Genomic DNA, 19920 nt, shown 5'->3' with positions numbered 1-19920 from the left:
TTATCACAGGACCACTGCTTGTGCTCTGAAGGACACAAGGTCACCTCCACTGTGGACATGCTACAAATGAAACCAACCCAAGAGCAGAGTTGTCTGAACTATGACCTTAATTCAACAATAATGACAATGTCTGCTCATATTTTTGAGTGTTTATCGATTCAATGCAAATCATTTAAGAACTATTCACCTTCCAAAAATCTATTATAATACTGCAAAAATTTTTATTTATAATTTAATACTATATGGCAAGAAAGGAGGGTCACTCGAATTTCACATGCAGCACAACAGGCCAACTGTCAGTGGACCCCATGGGGTTGGAGACTTCACACCAATACATCCCAGCATCTTCCCTCCTCACGGGGTCTATTGTGAGGCTTCGGTGGTCTTCGGACATCTTCATGCGCTTGTTGAGCTTCAGATTCCTGCCATTGAACAACCAGTGGATGTAGAGTGCGTTTGTGTTGCAGGTCAAGACCACAGTATCCTTATTCTCTGTGACTGTGGTGTTGCTGGCTACGAGGGAGACCACTAATTTAGGCTCTGTGGAGAAACAGGGATTGTAACAGATTAAGAATGGGCTTGAGACCTAGAGCCATGTTACTTACTCAGATCTCAGCAACTCACAGCACACAGTGAGCTATGGAGCGGCCACCAGAGTATGTTCCTGACATTTACAGGACAATTGTCTAAGTTCAGGTGAAATTACATAACTAGAGAGCTGCAGCTCCTCTCTGGCCCCATATAAGGGTGATTCCATTCATATTCCCTCAGTAATCTGTGTTAGCAGCTCACAAAACCCCTTCCCAGCTCATGTGTCCTATAACCTCATCATCAGATACAATTTTTCTCTCATGAGCTTTTACCGATCTTTTCCTACGACTCCTTTTTTCACAAAACGTCAGGTCCCACTCCTTATGTAAACTTTTACCCATGTTGTGGAAGGCAGGCTTACTGACATGTCCATTTCTGGAGCCAAGGAAGTTTACAGTAAGCGGAAAAGCATTTAGCTTTGTTAAATAATTTGATAGGCAGTAAAGACTATTCAATGGAGAAATAGTAGTCTTTCCAACAAACAGTGTTGCACAGCAATATCTGCATGCAGATGAGTGACGTGGGTCATTTTCTGACACCACACACAAAAATTCAGTCAAGGAGATAAAATTCGAAAGGGTGGACCTAGAACTACAAAACGCATAGAGATAGGGTAGGGAGAAGCTTTGTGACACTGACTTAGCAATGAATTTTATAAATATGACACTAAGAACACAGGTAAAAAATAGACAATTTGGATTTTGTCAGAATGAAAAATTTTCTTCATCAAAAACACAAGTGAAAAGGTGAACTACAAAATGTGAGAAAATACTTTGCAAATCATATGGAAAATAAAAGGTTAATGTCTAGAATATACAAAAACTCTTCTACAACTCAACAGCCACCAAAAAACCACATACAAACTGACTTAAAAATGAACAAAACACTTGAATACACATTTCTCCAGAGAATATATGCAACAGGCCAAAAGTCACAGAAAAAAATGCTCAACACCACTACTATTCACAAAAATGAAAGTCAAAACTCTCCAGGTTGAGTTAGTTGCTTGTGATGTTGGGTGTGGTTAACTTTGCTCTTCAAGTGAGAGAATAAAAATTGCCCTGTGTAGTACCTTTCCCTTCTCCAAAGCTCCTTCAATCAGAGCTGGTACATCTCATGTCTCAGTCAACTTGAGTCTTTGAAAGAATCCAGGAGATCTGTGCATTACTAGAGAATGCATGGGAATCTGGGTGCTCAGAGAATGTGTGGCCTCCAACTATGTCTGGGGGAAAGTACAGACTTTCTCAGGAGTCATTGAAGTATCAGTGTTCCATTATGGGAAGACATAATATTGGGAGTCAGATACACCCTGTAATTCTTGTTCTTTGCTGACCACCTGACTGCCTGGTTGACAATAAGTGTTTCCTTCCAGCTTCACAGACTTCTGTCTCCTAGCTGAAGTGTGTTTCTATGGGACACCATTTCCCAGGACATCCCAGAGCCTGGAGTTTGTGAAGGAATAACACTTAGAGATCAGGAGTAAGCTGGTGGTCAGTTGACTACTCAGGCCTCTGGGCCAAGAGGTATGTCAGGTCTTTCAAGGTGAGTGTGACACAAATGAGTCAGTGAGTCAATAAATGATAGAGTAGGGTCCACGAAATGATTTAGGAGAGAGGAAAAGGGACAGACAGAAGCTGGTTATGGCAGGAAAATATGTGCTCTGCCCTTGACCATTAAAGTCATTCTCTCTCCCCTGCGGCAGGTGAGGACTTGTGCAAAAGTCAAAACGAGTGCCAGTCATGGGAATCATGGACTTGCTGAAATTCTGGCCCTTGTGGGCAATATGTGTCAGGTGGCTATGAGACAAAAATTTGGAAAAAACTTAAAATTCTTCTGTATGTGACAATTATTCTTAACAGCCTAGGGCCTAAGAGCAATTGCAAGAAAGACTATTTTATTAGAGAAAAAAAAAGGATCTGATATGATGGTCTTAATTCCTGGAAGCACAGAAAGCCTGTCCCTCATAGGAAGAATTCAAAGATCTCTGTATCCAGGTTCTAGGTTCAGAAGTGATTTTGAATCATTCATTCAATCACCATTTCTTTCTTTCATTTATTTCATTTATTCATTCAACATTAATTCATCAAATCATCTTAGTGTTTGTTACATGTTGGTCCCTGAGCTGGTTTCAGGGGTAGAGTGGGGAGTGAGAAGGCAAAGTCCTTTACTTTATGTCTGCTGGGGTGATTCCAACAGAACAAGAAGCAAATAAGTAAGTGATTTGAAGTCCAGTGTAGGAAGGTGTGGATAGTCCACCTGAACAGGAGGCCTGTACAGTGACTCTGATTGATACTGCTGGTAATTTAGTTCTAGAGTAAAAATACTTTATTTTTCTTTTTTTTTCCCACTACACAGACCAAAGTGTATTCCTATTAGCTGAAGATACCTAACACAGAAGGATCTACACCAATTCATTGAGAGAGAATACTCTCAGTTGATCCCTGGTGAATAAGGACCTTCCAGGAGCATCTTTTTTCTCAGTTTCTTTCTGGAGATGCTGACCTGTTTCTGAACCTTCCTAAGTCCCCCAGGACAGTCAGCTATATCCACAGACATTGTCTAACTGTGCTCCCCACACACAGACTCTGGGGATACTGAATTCCATTTTTGCCAAGATGTGGCTCCTGGGCCTGAGCCCCGACTGGTCACCAGCACCAGAGCTTTGTGTCTTTGGCACCTGTTAAACCATTACACACTCAGCCTTCCCCAGGAGGCTAACCCCAAGCTAACACAGGCTCACAAGACTCCATGGAGTCAAGACCCCTGAGACAGTGTTCTGGAGAGGGGTTTCTGAACTGAGCTCGGGAAGAATTTTAGGAGGCCTCTCAGACCGTGCTCTGAACTAGTACAACAGGGTCATTCTCAGGGTCAAGTTCATATGCAGGTGCTCAGGATGCTTAACTGCGAAAAGTCTCACTCTGCTGAGTTACTTCCATCTGAGTAATACTCCTGTCTGCATTGACTGTCTGCAGGGCGGAAATTTCAGAAGGGAACTGAGATCTTAGGAAGTTTGGCTACACTCTGTGTATCCTGCACTAAATGACAAATCCCAACCTGAAACAAAATGCAGAGGGGAGTGCAGGCAGATCCAGGATTACCCATCCTGTGTGTAAAGGAGAAGTCACCCCTCCCACAGATCAGAGAGCAATCACTCACCGTATACAGTAAGCTTTCCATATCCTATTTCTTTTTTTGAACCTGAAAGGTAGACTACTAGAGTGTACATTCCTGCATCAGCTTTGGAGACCTTCTTTATCACCAAGGACCCATCTTGATTTATTACCACTCGTCCAAATGCAGGGCCTCTTAAAGACATTCCTGGCCTTTCTGTAAGAAATGCAATTATATGTTTTCTGGCCGTGCCTTCCCCCTTGTACCACAGGAGGCCTGAAACATTGAGAGGCTTATTGTGGATATGTAGAAACACTTCCTTCCCTTCAGCAGCATAGGTCGACACAATAGCGAGTTGAGCTGTGGTGGGCTGGCACCAGAAGTTTAGCAGTGAGACTAGGAAATAAGAAAAAAAAAGATCTATGTTTGTATGTATGCATTATGATGGAAATATGAGGCCCTGAATCCTCAGCAGGCCTCTTTATCTCTCTCAGCCTTGGTCTGTGTGTGTGTGTCTCCCATGGTCAAGGTCAACAGCATGGCCCCCATTGCTTGAGCACCTCTGAAACTGTTAACTTTTCTGTTTCAAATACTCTTTCTCAGGTGTTTTCCTGCTCACCCTCTCACTGTGCTCAGACTCCTGACACTCAGGGGCATTTTTGAAAACACCTTTCCTGGCCACCTTCTCGAAAGATGATGCTCTGTCTCCACTTTTTGATCAGACCCTGCTGTACTTTTTTTCGTGGCTCTTGTGGGTACCTGACATCACATCTGGATCCTTCTTTTTCTCTCTCTCCTCCATAGAACATGGGCTCAATGACAGCAGGGCCTCATTTCATCTTGTGCCTCTAATAACCTCAACAGGCTGCAAGTACTTGGAGTTGAATGAATGAGCAATCCCAGGCTTGTACCTTGTGGGGTATATTCGACCATTTCTGAGGTTGTTGCTAAAGACAAAGTCTAGCACCACTGGATAAGTCTTCTTCTAGTGTACCCTGATGTTAATCATTATTATTGTTATCAATTTTCATAATTCAATACTCAATGATGAATAACAGGAAATAAATAGCAACTGAGCTTTTCCTGTCTCTCACTACTTCCAGATTATGAAATTTTTCCTCTTGCTGAGCTCCCTTCCCCATCCTACTCTGCTCCTTTGTCCTTCACCCTCAGGTCCAAATGGAAGCCTTCCCTCATTTCTCAGAGCACCGGTCTCTTCAGCAGATCCCAGCCAGTCTCTGTGTGAGGTCCTCTGTCTACCCCAAGGAATTCTCTCCTACTTACCGGCCACCAGGAACCCTTGCCAGTGGACAAGTCCTCTGTGGGAAGAGACTGACAGGGATCCCATGGTGTCTGCTGCCTCCTCTGTGACTGTGTGATTGAGAGAAACCTGAGGTTCTGTGAGGCTCACAGGCACCTCTGTGCAGAATGGTGCAATCTGCTGCGTGTCCTACCTGTGCGCTGAGCTTTATTCTGGGGCAAGATTACTATTCTCGTCATGTGTGCTGGGGGCAGGGTCTGTGCACAGGACCCTCCCACTCCCTGCCCTTGGTCTGCCACCACTGTCCCTTCTAACCAGTACTGCCTTTCTATAATCTGGTTTCCTGGGAACTCCTGAGATCTCTCAACATCATACACTATATTATGAACCAGTGTGCCTCAGAGGCTGAATTTAATTCACATCTGGATTGTCAATCACTGGAAGTAGGGGAAAGATTGTGTTTAAGCTTTCAACCCTCTAATATAAAAGAAAACCTAAAAAAAGATTAAGCACACATGCTTAGTGCCAATAGAAAATACACAGAATGTCTGCGTCTACTTGCAGGCTGTTCAATTCTGGGAGTGACCACACTCAGGAAGCCTCAAGCCTCTCATGTGATATCAGAGAAAAATGCTTGATCTTCTTTCTTGGATTTTAGAAAGAGCATTTAAAATGTTTGAAATTTTCTAAGTGATGAGGGTGATGAGAGCATCTTTTGTTGTGATGAGGCAACTCTCAGCAGGCCTCAGGACAGTTGCAGAGTGAGGGCAGGTCACCAGAAAGACCAAGTTCTAACAAAAAGCTTGGAATTTTCGGCTGTCAGCGTAAGAGCTGTTTCAACCTGAAGAGTATTTTTGTGAGTCTGCTTGAACCCAACATGATGATGATGTGGGGAAGAAAAATCTCAATGGATTGAGAAAATGTTCTGAAGAATGGCAGTTCTGCACCATATTTTATACAGTGCTGTCACATCCAGGGGGCTAAGGGGTTACATGACATTTATTGACAATAGGTCAGGGAGGTGGGAGAAAGCAAAATGCGGAAATCTCTGTGATTGGGCAAAAAGTAGAACAAATGGACAAGTACATTTCTTAACTTGGTTGGTACAGGAAAGTCAGCAAGTAAGAATTAACACTACACAGTCCTGGCTGCATTTGTTAGGTTGGTTGGTACAGGAAAGGTAGCAGTTAAGAATGAACACAATAACAATAGTGATGAGAAGGCATGTGGTCTCTGCTGTGGTGCAGGGAGCGGTCTGAGAAAAATAGAATCACCCCGACATTTAAAGGTAAGTTACGGTAGAGGAAAAAGACGATAAACACCCTCAGTTAAGGTAAAGACTGAGCTTTGTCAGGGAAGGTACCAGCCTAGGACATGACTGCCCACCATGACTCACTTTGGTTAAAAATTTTAATTTCAGACCATCCTACGTGGTCACCTCAGGTCTCTGAGTTTGTAAGTCCTATCAGACAGTCCTCCTCTGAGATTGTCAGGATTAGTATGTGGCCCCTTTTTTTGTTCACTCTGACCCTTTTGGTAATATACCAACCCAAAAAATGCACTGGTGACCAAACTTTTAGTTAGATAATGTTGTCTCAAGTGCTAGGAAGAGATTTTTAGGAAGTCTTAGTGTCAGTGTTTGTCTTGCTGGACGATAAACCATTGGTGATGCAGCAAGACCTTCAACTTGGATGCAAGTCAAAGGTAAATGATCTCAAAAGAGAAAAGCAGGGGAATGGGAGGCAGTCGGTCCCACAGGCCTTTATTAGACAAACACTCTGGGTCATTGCTAACACATAATCTATCATGAACTAACTTGTGCTGTCTCATTTCTCTGTGTTTTGCATCTTGTATAACATTTGCTTACAGTTCAAGGGCACGCTATGCACCAGTCCAGTTTTAATCATCTGACCATGAGGTGGAGTCTTATTTTACTATGACTCACCTGTCATTCATTATTCATTATTCAATATTACTCTGAGTTTTGCTAGTTGTACACTTGGGAGCTATAACCTTAAGGCTTATTTGGGTACCAGGCTGTAAGAACAGAATGCTGTGAATGTCATTACCACATAAAGTTCCAGGGGTGAGGAGGACAGTAAGAGTTTCATAAGAAAATGTCCTGTATAAGAAAGACAAATACCATATGATTTCACCCTTTTGTGGAATCTAATGAACAAACAGAACAAGCCAAACAGAAACAGACTCATAGTTACAGAACAGATGACAGGCAGTTGGGGGTGGAGGTGGGGGGTTAGGGGATGGAGGGATTGAGCAAAAGGAAAAAGGCTCACAGACATTGGCAACAGTGTGGTGATTCCTGGGGGGAGGGAGGCGTAAGGAGAATAATTGGTAATGGAAAAAAATATAATAAAGTCTGAATAAAAATAGCAGCCATCATTTTTTGTTTTTGTCTGAGTTTTCAACTCATCGTTAACCTGCTTTCCCTAAACTCTTAACATTTAGGTTCACATGGAGTACCTAGAAAAATACCTCAGATAAATTCCAGCCTTTTACCTCAAAACAGGGAGGTCCAAAATTCTGAGAAAAACTCCCACAAGCTCACTTGATACAATTCCAGGAGTTGGTGAGGAACAGTGGGTCCCCTGCTGGTACCAACGTGATCCTGGATGGGCTTGTCTGAAATCCTGCCACACTGTGCCAAGTAAATGTCAAAGTAAGAAATGTTTAAACGTGTAGAGAATTTTTAGGAGTTAATATGAAACACTAAACAATATCTTAACAAATTGAAAAAATGCTTCAGAGGATGGCAGTTTTGCACCTCATTTTATACATCTCAATCAAAGGGAAACACATAGGGATTACAAAAATTTATTGGGGATGCATTAGAGAGTTGGGAGAAGGAAAAGAGGTGAAATCTGGGATAGGATAAGAATTAGAACAAATAGACATAAGTTTTACATTGATGGGTACAGATAGGATAGTAGAAGATAATATGAGAACAATAACAATGAAAAAAGTCTTCTCGTCTCTGCTCTGATGCAGTAAGAGTACAGAGAGACATAAGTCTGACAGTTTAGAGTTATATTATCAGAAATGCAAAAGACACCAGACAAAATGAAGATTGCCATTTTTCACTAACAGAACCCAGACTGAAACGTGGCTACCTGCCTTGATTCACTTTCAGTTACCGAGCTTTAATTCCAGGTCACTCTGAGTGGCTACTTCAGGTCCCTGGGTTCACAAGGTTCAGTACACAGGCCTCCACTGAGGTGCTCAGGGTTAGTACTATGTGTCTTTTCTTTATCCATCCATCCCAAGCCTCCAAAATCTCTGAAAGGAAGAGGAGCTAGAAAAAATTTAAATATGGCCAATTATTTAATCAAACATACCAGCATAAGGAAATTTCCCCTAATTAAAAAAACAACAACAAAAATCATACCCTAAACATAAGGATCAGCAGGTTCTGAGAGGGGGGATACAGGAAAGATAAGGAGGCTCCACTACTATCACCCAGTGTCCAGCCCAGTGTGTCTCTCCCATGCAGCTGATCCTGAGTTATGTCTTTATAATAAACCCTTAGTAGTAAATAAAGCCTTTTCTATATTCTATGTGTTTTCCTACAGATGTATAATGCATGAGGGGGGTAATGAAAATTCCCAAATTTGTAGTTGATGAGGCAGGAATGTGAGTAGCCCGGTCCCCCACTTGCAATTGGCATCAGCAGTGACGGCAGTCTTGTGTTCCTGAGCCTTGAACCTGTGGGTCTGCACGTACTCTGGGTGCTCAGTGTCAGAGCTACATGGAAGTATTTGGAGAATTGGTTGTTGATGGAAGATAAAAACCCTTCATCTCATAGGAAAAAACCTGGTTGGTGTGAGGCTAGAATTGATTGAATGTATATAATCTGCCCATATCAGATGCCCAGGGGATTTGAGAAACTTTATGTTCACTCCCCTCTCTCCCTAAGACCTCCCACAGCATAAGAAGCCACACTTACTTTTTTCTTTTCTCTGTTTTCAGACGGATGCCTGAGGCAGCGCGCCCCCTGCCAGGAGGAAGGAAGGGCCAGGCCTGTAAACCGACGCACAGGGGTGTCTCCTCTGAAGTGGGGCTATTTGCCTGATGCCTAAAGAGCTAAAACATTGACAGCAGGTGGTAGTGAAAGGAAAAAAGCAAAGAGGAGTATTTCAGAGGAAACGCTGAAAGGAGAATGGGCAGCTCATGCTCTAAACCTGGAACTGCCCAGTGGCTTAAATTTAAGGTCCTTTAAGGGAAAGAAGAGAAAAAATCATTATTAGGGATTTCAAAGTTATGTGCTCTGAGAATTGTTCAATTATTATGTGTTTTTTTAAAGATAATTTACAGCATTTTTTAAAGATTTCATTTATTTTTAGAGAGAGGGGAAGGGAGGGAGAGAGAGAGGGAGAGAAACAGCAATGTGTAGTTACCTCTTGCTTGCCCCCTCCTGGGGACCTGGCCTGCAACTGAAGCATGTGCCCTGGCTGGGAATCAAACCTGTGACCCTTTGCTTCGCAATTTGGCACTCAATCCACTGAGCCACACCATCCAGGACTAATCATTTAAATCTGACTTATTTCTCCCCTGGCCTCATTCTCTTTGGGGGTTATTGGTTATTAGAGTCGGAGGTCTTCCTGCTTTCAGACAACACAAAGTACCGCATCCAGTTTTGAGACCGTGTCTGTGAAGTTAATGTAACAGCAGAAAACAGATCCATCCACCTCGCGTTTAGCAGGCTGCGTCCTTCTCTTACGTTGAGCAATGTATCTCTTGCAACCGATTTTCCTGAGAAGATTCCTCTTTTGTACTCAAAATGCCAGGTTGATTTTCTTTTACCTTTTATTTTCATTAAATTTTACTTGTTTATTTATTTACTTGTTTATTTGTTTATTTTTAGAAAGGGAAGGGATGGAGAAAGAGAGAGACAGAAACAGTGATGTGAGAGAGAAACATCAACCAGTTGTCTCTCGTGTGGACCAAGACAGGGGACCCTATTTGGAACACAGGCATGTGCCCTGACTTCTGATTAACCCAGCAACACTGTCTCGCTCTGTGGGAGAACAACCAACTAACTGAGCCCCAGCAGTCAGGTTCCCATTTATTCCTCAGCTAGAAATCATGACAGCCGGCTGTGGATGCAAAAGACATTTTTTCCCTCATCTTTTCCATTCCTCTACCTACATGAATAATCAAATTAACAGAGGCAGATTAACAGGAGACAATGTACAATGTCTATTATACCACTGAATATTCTGAAGTGAAGAAATACAGACCCAAAGAAGTATTGGGTAGTTAAGGTTGATTTGCTGTTCTGAAGGTAAAGAACAAAATGATTGTGGTTTGAGGCTTCATAAGGCAAAAGGGACATTTTCATGGATTTTCCAAAGCAAATGAACTGCAAATAAATATTTCCTTGGCATGTCCATGTTCCATCTTGAGCTGGTCCTCTGTCTAAAGACTTCCTAGTCAGATTGTTCTTAACTTCAATGTCTCTGGTTATATTTTGTTTGCTTTTTTCTTCTATTGCTTATGTTCCAGTTAAAGGTGAGATCATATGGTACTTGTCCCTCACTTCCTGGCTTATTTCACTTGGCGGGGACAGTGGGTAGAGGGGATTACAGGAACTACTATAAAGGACACATGGACAAAACCAAGGGGGAGGGTGGAGAGGGGGGAGGGAGGTGGGTTCAGCTGGGGTGGGGTGGAGGTATGGGGAGAAAAGGCATACAACTGTAATTGAATAACAATAAAAAAAAAATAAAAAAAAATAAAGACTTCCTAGTCAGTTAAGAGGGAAATTCAAAGGGTTTTTTCCTGGGCCTTCTGTTTCCCAATGACAAGATCAGAATCAGTGTCCTGAAAGGCGCATCTGGGGCGGCAGCTCTGCTTCCCTTCACAGCAGAGCCAGGACTCTACGCTGGTTTAACACGTCTCACTGAAAGCTCGTCTCTAGCACACCGAGGCACTAATTAGTCACTGAGTCCCTCAATTATTACCAAACAAGATAAAATACTGACACATGGTTTTGTCAGTCTAAGTGTATCAACTTTTGACTCCCTACTGGAGAGTAAATTAAAAGATACATTTGAATCTGCTAGGAAAAATGTTCCCTGCTGTGGTGCTCACAGCTTCCCTCTTGTGAGGGTTTTAATTCCTGGAAAGCAAGTCAACATGTGGGTTGTGATTCTATCCACAGCTGCTCGGGAAGACCCAGGAGTCCTGGGACCCAGAGTCACGTCTCAGATTAGTGTTTACACTATCACTAATTACTGCTTAATCCGTTTTTTTGTTGTGTTTTTACATGCCCCCTATTTTAATTAGCATTTGCTGAGCTTGTTGCAGCCTGAAAGACTCCAGTCCCATTTCTATTGTTGAGAAATCAGGAAATCTCCCCGAGGGGTGCCTGCTCAGGTTCAACCTGATTAAAGTACTTTATGTTCAGCTTAATTTAGTTCCAAAAATGCATACAGCACAAAGGCCCCAGAGAGGCCCTGATGTCTCTGCAACAGCAATGGGTTTACAAGGGCCCCTGCAGTCGCGGTGACTTGGTGGTATTGCTGTGTTTTCTAGTCACTAAGAAATGTCCTGTGTGGGTGTCCAGGAGACATTTTGATTCTTCATTACTTGTTCATTTGTAGATTCTGTAAATGTGTGATGAACTCACACTGTAAACTTACCAGGCACAGGCAGAGCCCCTGGTGACACCATAGTGGATGAAAGAGACAAACTGGGCATGATTGCTGATGTCCAAGTACTTATTTGACAACTAATATTTATTATTTTTATTTTTATTTTTATTCAATTACAGTTGTATGCCCTTTCTCCCCATCCCTCCACCCCACCCCAGCCAAAACCCCCTCCCTCCCCTTGATTTTGTCCATGTGTCCTTTATAGTAGTTCCTGTAATCCCCTCTCCTCACTATCCCCTCCCCACTCCCCCCTGGCTATTGTTGGATTGTTCTTAACTTCAATGTCTCTGGTTATATTTTGTTTGTCATTGCAGCACAATTTACAATAGCCAAGTACTGGAAGCAACCTAAGTGCCCATCAGCAAACAAGTGGACCAAAAAACTATGGTACATTTACACAATGGAATTCTATGCAGCAGAGAGAAAGAAGGAGCTTATACCCTTTGCAACAGCATGGATGGAACTGGAGAGCATTATGCTAAGTGAAATAAGCCAGATGGTGAAAGACAAATACCATATGATCTCACCCTTAACTGGAACATAATCAACAGAAGACAACTAATATTTAAAAGGCACTTCAGGATGCCTTAAGATTGGTCACCCCAGCCAAATTATTGACCTTAATGTGCTCCTACAGAATTTTTCTGAATCTCTTTGTGTTTTCACATCTGCTCTGTTTCTTATATACCACATTAAATTCTTCAGAAAATTCTTTGATTTCATGCCCAGAACAATTGGAGAAACTGACACTTTTTCTTCACACTGCTCCCACGACCCTCACCTGTTACCTGGACGACTATACCGGTCTTCTCACCAAACTCCCTGCTTGCAACCCAGCAGCCTCACAAATCCTGGCTAATGAGGAGGCTAAAAATAGTAATATTGTCATTCCCACCTTCTAAATTGTTTTTCAGCTGGGCTAACCATCAAATTAACAGAGACCGTTTAGCAGAAGGAAATACAGTTTTTAATATATGATCATGGAGAATTCACAGAGCATAAAAATTCCAATGACGGTGAGGCAACACTAGGTTATAAAACATTTTGGACAAAGAGAAAAAAGGGACAATGAGTCTTATATTTCAGAGGCTAGAATGAGTGCTTTTCATGTCATTGACAAGGGCAGATCCTACAAGGCAAGAGAATTTTTTCAGGGCAACTCAGAATCAGTGGGACCCAGGAGGTACCAGGCCAACAGGTACTTTCTGATGTCCTTTTAGTCCCCATATGTAATGGATTAGCCTACAGTGAACACCCTGATTATTCCCCTGAAGCACATTTTCTATCTGAATCTCTTGGCAGGAATGTGGAGAGAGTTGACAGTTTTTTTCTGGGTTTGTTTCTTAATAAACAGCTTAAAATCAATATTCTAAAACCAAAATTTCAGGGTGGCAAAATGTTGGTTTCCTTCAGTAACCACAAATTAGTCGCAGCTCTTTTTTTCCTTTCAACCTTCCAGTGTCTCCCCAGTTGACTCAGAGCAAAGCCAAGGTTCTGGCTGACAGATTCTTTATCTCTGACTTCATCTGCTCTCGTCTTCTGATCTCTCTGCTCCAGTAAGTTCACATCCTCTTTGTGGAGCCAACATATTGGAAATCACCCCCCCAAGTGTGCCTCACTTTATTCTACCACACTGTCACACACTACTGTTGTCACTGCTGTTTGGATTACTGTGTGATCCCCCACTGGCATAATAGTTCTGTGAGGACTGAGATTTGGTCTGTTTTTTTCTAGTGATTAGAACAGTGTCAGGGAGATGGTGAGTAGAGGGTCAGTGTCCTTTGATAAATGAGTAAAAAACTACAAATGTGATAATGGTTAAAATGGTAAAATATGGAGTGTTATGACCTCACACAACTGGAATTCTGACCTATAAGAAGAACCACTTAAAACTTTTTTAAAGAGAAGCATCTGACAGAGAGTGAGCCCAGGCAAACCTAGAGCTCATGGGGGGCAGGAATGAGAGGCCCAGGCAGAGGACACAGCATGTGCAAAGGCCAGGAAGCAGGGACATTTAGTAAAGTGAATGAATTTTACTGACTCGTTTTAGTGATGCTGTGAGAATACACTTGCACCCCGTGCGCAGTCAGTGCTGAAAAGTGTCCAGTGTTGTCACTACCACACTCCTGTGGGCGCCCGTTTCAGGTCCACCCTCTGGGAAGCAGCAGTAACAGGAAAACAATACATTCTCCCCCTGACCACACACACAGTCCATGTCATCCTGCACTGACTACAGACTGACTGACATGTAAGTGACTGACAACAGACCACACACATGTGAAGTGTACAATGTGATGAGTGTCGGCATGCCTGCACTCTCCACATGTATCAATGCCACCCAAAAGTGTCTCACATGCTCTTGAAATCCCTTCCTCTGCTCCCCACCCAACCCCCAGAGTTTTCAGGCAATTACTCCTTTTCTCTCTTTCTCAATAAGTAAGTTTGCATTTTCTGAAGTTTTATATAAATAAAATCATTTAGTATGTTTTCCTTTTAATCTGCTTTCCTTAATTCAGCATAATTATTTTATGAGGTAAAATTTACACAATAAATTGAACCATTTTAAAGTGAACAATTCAATGGCATTTACTGTAGTCACATGTTGTGTAGCCATCACGTCTGCCCAGGACTGAAATATTTTAATCACATGAAACACTGTACCCATTGAGAGACTGCTCCCCATTACCTTCTTCCCTAATTTGTGGAAAGTACCAATCATCATTCTGTCTTTGCCCCTCTTGGTTTTCTGTCCCATACACCCTGTGTCAGGTCTCTGCCAGCTTGTACATCTCGTGCTCCCACTCATCCCAAAGTCAGGAAAATAATCTGAGTCTTGAAAACATTATCCTTCCTCCCAACTCTGTGTCTTACACCCACACAAATCCTAGTCTTAGAGAAAGGCATCCCCCCTTCACTGCACCAGTTCCAGTGTCTCTCCCTCAACAGGCAGGTCAGACCCTCACTCATATTACTCAGCTTCATCCTGAGCCTCCGAAACAAACCCTCCTGCATGGCACCTTTAGGGCAATGGTAACCTTCAAATGCCTAATACCCTGACACGTCACGGTATTAAACTTTCTCATCCTGACTCTGAGCAGACTCCAGTCCTCCATGATGTTGCTCTGTCTTCACCTCTGTCCACACAATTCACTTCTGGCCAGGTCCCCAAGGATCTCTCAAATCACCAGAGGTCACCAGGAGCCACAAAGAAAATAGAAGCAGAAAAGATATTTACTTCCCCATTCCCAATTCCGGATGCAGGCTCTTTGAGGACAGACATGAGGAATTTGTAAAAAGAACAAAGAAAACAAAGAATGAGGACAGTGATGTCTGCCCTGAGCTGCACGGCACAGAGGGCTTGAGAGAGGCTCATTCAGTACATGCCTGTGGGTCGTTGACGTCACAGAGACCTGCATATTCACTAGGGTAGTTGAGATTAACGGCAGAATATCTTTTAAAATCTCTGTGATCTTGTTTCTTGAAGGTACAGGGAAATGTGTGTGGAATGAGAACACTGTTGATGGTTAGGGCCTGTGGAATTGTGCCCTTTCATGCTGGCACGTCTTCACGGAGTCTGAGCAAAGGCCGCTTTGAGCCAACCTGGGGCCCCAGGTTGTAGGCACTGGAGGACCAGGAGATGAAGAATATGAAGTCAGAAGAGAGGGAGACAATGCAAACCTTTCTTTTTTATTACAAGATAAGGAAAATGGGAAGTTTTAAAATATGTTGAGGATCAACACTTTAAGTAAGATGACATGATTAGCTACTTACTGGGAAGTTTTATTAAAATAAAACATGCATCAAACAAGTTTAAAAATAAGAGAAAGACTTTATTAAAGACCATGCATTAGGGCAGTGAGACAGAACTCAACACCCCGGACTGAAAGGCTGGGGAGATTTTAGAACAGAAGGATCCATGGGCATCGTGTTTGCTAATTGACTTTGTACAAAAGAAAAACAAATCTTTGGATACAATCCTGACAGGAGGTCCTTACATTTCGTATGAAAAGGTCCCCAACCAAGGTAGGTTTCTACTCCTCCTCAGAGACAGGGCGGAGGTACACCAGGAAGATTAAAATTCAAAGTAACAGGTCCAGATATTTGAGACAGATATTCTTCGGTGCTTAGCACTGGCAAAAAGTGCTCAAAAAGACTTGTATATGTTCCACAACACCAGATAAAGAATCAGGAATTACAAATTGAAATCACATTTCTAAAGGAATTATACGAAAAATTGTTATCAGAGGCTGTGGGGAACCGTTCCAAGTGTGGGAAATGTGGCTCAGCCCTCACTCAGAAAAGCCAGTGGGGAGCGAGGTTGGCGGGCAGGACCCACATCCATGGATAAGTTCTCCAGTGGGAAATCAGGCCTGCATTGTACTTTGACTGCTATGAGACTTGCTCTTGCTGAAACTCCCTCACCCTGAATTGAGGCAGCAAATGTTTACTGAGTATGTTCATTTTCCTAAAGTCTGTGCTAAACCACCCAAGTATGGAGTGTGAGCAACTTCCCTCTTGAGCTGTAACATCCTTCTCTTTGAAGTAATTAGCAGTATTCTGTCCTTTGTTGTCCTTAAAAGGTAATCACCTGTGGTGAACTTGTGCATGGTAAATGAGGATCACCCTCGATGTAATGTGCCCAGAAAAACAATAAAAGCCTGTCCAGCGTGGGTCAGGGGCCCTCTCTCTAACTTGGAGAGCAGCCGCATAGCCCGTTTTTCTCCACAGGATTTCTGTAGTCCGTGTGTATGTGTGTTTGAATACTGAAACCTCAACAGCAGATGTTGCTGGCTGAGATCTGCGTCAAGAGGCCTATAGTCAGAAAGAACCTGTCTAAAGGTTTCTGACTCTGGGAACTTTAAGGCCTCTAAGTCATAACAAAAATGCCTTCCTCACAGTGGAGGGAACCTCAACTCAATCCCTTTCAGTGAAGACCCAGTTTGCATCTCCATCAGTTCCTGCAATAATGGGGGGAAAGAGGGAAGGGTTTTCAGGAACAAGCATAAAGGACAGACACATGGACAAAACCAAAGAGGGTAGGATCAAGGGTGGGAAGTGGAAATGGCTGGATGGGGGGCAGGGGGATGGAGATAATTGTACTTGAATAACAATAAAAACAGTGGGAAAAAAAAGAGTTGTCAGTTCCTAGCACTGTAGGCACAAGTGCAAACTTGCTGAGAGTCCTTGAACTGAGCTAGGATTGCATCTCCCAGGAGGCTGTGCTTTTATATCTCTCTGCACTCACCTTTCATTTTTCATTGAAACACCATATCAATCAAACAAGGGTATTGTATATCCTATGACAGGGCTGCTGTAATTTGTGTTGTACTGAAGTGAACAGAAACTGACATTCACCTATAGTTTGCTCTGATGCACTTTTTAAAAAAAAAATAAACCCTAAGATGGGAGTTTTAACAGCTTCTTGAAGTTAGTGGGCTTCACCTTCACACTTTACCAACAGTCGTCCTAGATTTGGGTGATTCCCTCCCTCTTTGCCAAGAAATACTAAAATAACCATCAGGTCAAACTTAGCTTCACAAAGAGTGTGGTTATTTCTAATTCTGTGGGCATCAGTCTGAACAAGGACATTTGTTCTAAAAACCATGTTTGTATTACCAATAGTTCTAATTACATTCTATTAATCAAAGGGACAGAGCTGTGCTGAACTTATGCAAATGAGCCTACTTCCATGAAACTGAGACACTCAAGAAGACATGAGAATTTATGGAAAGAAGTCAAACAGAGAGAAAGAGATCAGAGTTACTACCCACATAGGTGTCTTTAGCTTCTTCTTGTCCATACAGTGTCCAGGTGCCCTCCACATGACCCCTGGAAAAAGGACAGAAAGTGAATTTTTACAAATCCATCACTTGCTTCCACTGGTAACCACATGACAACTGCCCGTACTCTGAGGGACGCTTTGTCAACTTCACTGTAGAGATGGTACCTCTCAGACCAACCAATGGTGGTGTCTGGTGTAAAATGTAACCTAACATCAACAACAATGACAACGTCAGTTTTTGTTATTGAGCATTTATGACTCAAAGCAAGTTTTCTAACAATTTTCCACTTTCACAGCATTATCTATTTGAAAACTGCAAAAGGTTTATTCAGAGTTTAATAACAGGCGAGGAAAGAAGGATCACTCATATTTTGCACCCATATTGAGGGGCTCACTTTCAAAGAAACTATGGTTTTCATGACATCACACTGATAATTCCCACATCCTTTGTCCTGACAGAGTCCATGGTCAAAGTTCTGTAGTCACAGGAGAGCTTCATCTTCTGAAACAGCTTCAGGCTCTCACTGTTGTACAACCACTGAGTGGAGGTCACACTTGTATAGCAGCCAGCACCACAGTGTGCTTATGCTGTGTGACTGGTGCTGTTGACCGCAAAGTTAGCACACTCACAAGTTCTGTGGGGAAACAGAGGATGTGACAGAGAGAGAGAGAGGGCTTGGGACCCAGGGACACTGTGCACCTCCAGAAATATCAGGCACTCACTGTCCCCAGTTAAGTTTGTAAAGGTCCCTGAGGATGGTCCCGATCTCTGCAGAAAAATGATTGCCTTTGTTGAGGTGACAATGTGTGAAGAGAGGGCTGGACATCTTCTCTGACCCCAGATGACCCCCGAGGGAGCCCTGACATGTTCTCATGGACATCTCAGTGCTTATAACATCCCTGTAAGTAGCTAAACATGTTTTCTTACTCAAAAGTGTCTATAAATCTTCAAAATTTTTCCTCAACTCATTAACTGTTTTTAAAAAGATTTCCAATAGACATGCCTCTCTTCTTCTTGGTGTTCACAGCAGGAGATGACCTGACTTCCCAGGTCCTCTTATGGACCCAAATGCCTCAAAGAAGTCTTTGCTCAGAATCCATGAAGACATGCCAGCATGAAAGGGCACATTTCCACAACGCCCTCACCATCAACAACATACTCATTCCACATCCATTTTCACTGCAACTGCAAGACACAAGACACAGAGATTATAAAAATATCCTATCATGACACACAGCAACTGAAGTGAACATGCAGGTCTCTGTGATGACAGCCACCCGCAGGCATGTACTGAATGAGCCTCTCTCGAGCCCTCTGTGACGTGCAGCTCAGAACAGATAGCACTGTTCTTGTTCTTTGTTCTTTGTTCTTTTACAAATTACTTCTGCCTGACCTTCAAGAGCCTGAATCCAGAACCTGGGAAATGGGAAATAAATCTCTTCTCTTGTTCCACTTCTTGTCCTGCTCCCTGAGATGTCTGGGGTGTTTGGCAGAGATTTTTGGGGACCTGTCAGAGGTGGACTGTTTGTGAGCAGAGGTGAACACAGAGTGAAGTCATGGAGGAATGGGGACTGCTCAGAGTCAGATGAGAAATTTTGAAGCCTGGGAGTTGGCAGGGTGTCAGGCATTGTGTGGTTTGAAGGGGCTCTAACGGCTCCATACAGGAGGGTTTATGTGGAGGCTCAGAATGAAGCTGAATAATATGAGTGACAGTCTGACCTACCTGTTGAGAGAGGAGCCACTGGAGCTTGTGTGGTGAAGTGGGAGTGCCATCTCCCATATGAGGATGGGCATGATGGTAAGACACAGGGTTAGGAGAAATAATAATGTTTTGAAGACTCAGATTAGTGTCCTGAAGTTGAGACAAGTGGAAAAACCAGATGTACAAGCTGGCAGGGGACAGGAGACAGTGTGTATGGGCCAGAAAACATAGAGGGGATGAAGGCAGAGTTAAGGTTGGTACTTTCCACAAATTAGGGGATGGGAAAATGGGGAGCAGTCTCTCAAACGGTACAGTGTTTTATGTGATTAAAATATTTCAGTGCTAAGTACACTTGATGGAGACAAATATTGTGATTACAATAAATGCCACTGAATTGTTCAGGGTATAATCATTAATTTTTATTATGTAAATTTTACCTCATAAAATAATTATGCTGAATTTAAAAAGCCAGATTAAAGTGAGAACATACTACATGATTTTACTTACATGAAACTTCAGTATATGGAAACTTACCCATAGAGACAGAAAGAAAAGTGTTATTTCCACAAACCCTGGTGTTGGGTGGGGAGCAGAGGAAGGGATTTCAAAGGCATGAGAAAAACTTTTGGGTGAAATTGGTACATGTGGAGAGTGCAGGCATGCCGACACTCATCACATGTACACTTTACATATATGTGGTCTATTGTCGGTCACTCACACATCAGTCAAGCTGTAATGAATGCATGATGACATGAATTGCTTGTGTGGTCAGGACGGGAGCATAGTGTTTTCCTAATAATG

At 42.7% G+C, this 19920-nt stretch overlaps 1 protein-coding gene across 1 annotated transcript; it reads right to left on the bottom strand.

The window, feature by feature from the left end:
• Positions 1 to 259: 259 nt before the first annotated feature.
• LOC112319991 (cell adhesion molecule CEACAM21-like) lies at positions 260 to 5050 on the bottom strand. The gene is made up of 3 exons (XM_053915848.1): positions 4987 to 5050; positions 3748 to 4098; positions 260 to 540 (listed from the first exon to the last, which is right to left on the bottom strand). The coding sequence occupies exons 1-3, from the start codon at positions 5048 to 5050 to the stop codon at positions 260 to 262; spliced, it is 696 nt and encodes a 231-aa protein (XP_053771823.1).
• Between the last annotated feature and the right edge of the window lie 14870 nt (positions 5051 to 19920).

The sequence above is a fragment of the Desmodus rotundus genome, chromosome 12 (genome assembly GCF_022682495.2).
Source record: "Desmodus rotundus isolate HL8 chromosome 12, HLdesRot8A.1, whole genome shotgun sequence".
NCBI classification, from domain to species: domain Eukaryota; kingdom Metazoa; phylum Chordata; class Mammalia; order Chiroptera; family Phyllostomidae; genus Desmodus; species Desmodus rotundus.
This window is presented reverse-complemented; position numbering and strand designations above follow the sequence as displayed.

Bases quoted from the DNA above. Each gene is read 5' to 3' on its own strand.
- LOC112319991 (XM_053915848.1), bottom strand. From the start codon at position 5,050: ATGGGATCCCTGTCAGTCTCTTCCCACAGAGGACTTGTCCACTGGCAA. The intron at 4,099-4,986 runs GTAAGTAGGAGA...CTTATTTCCTAG, and splicing joins GCAAGGGTTCCTGGTGGCCG to TCTCACTGCTAAACTTCTGG. The intron at 541-3,747 runs GTGAGTGATTGC...GTTTCTCCACAG, and splicing joins TGGAAAGCTTACTGTATACG to AGCCTAAATTAGTGGTCTCC.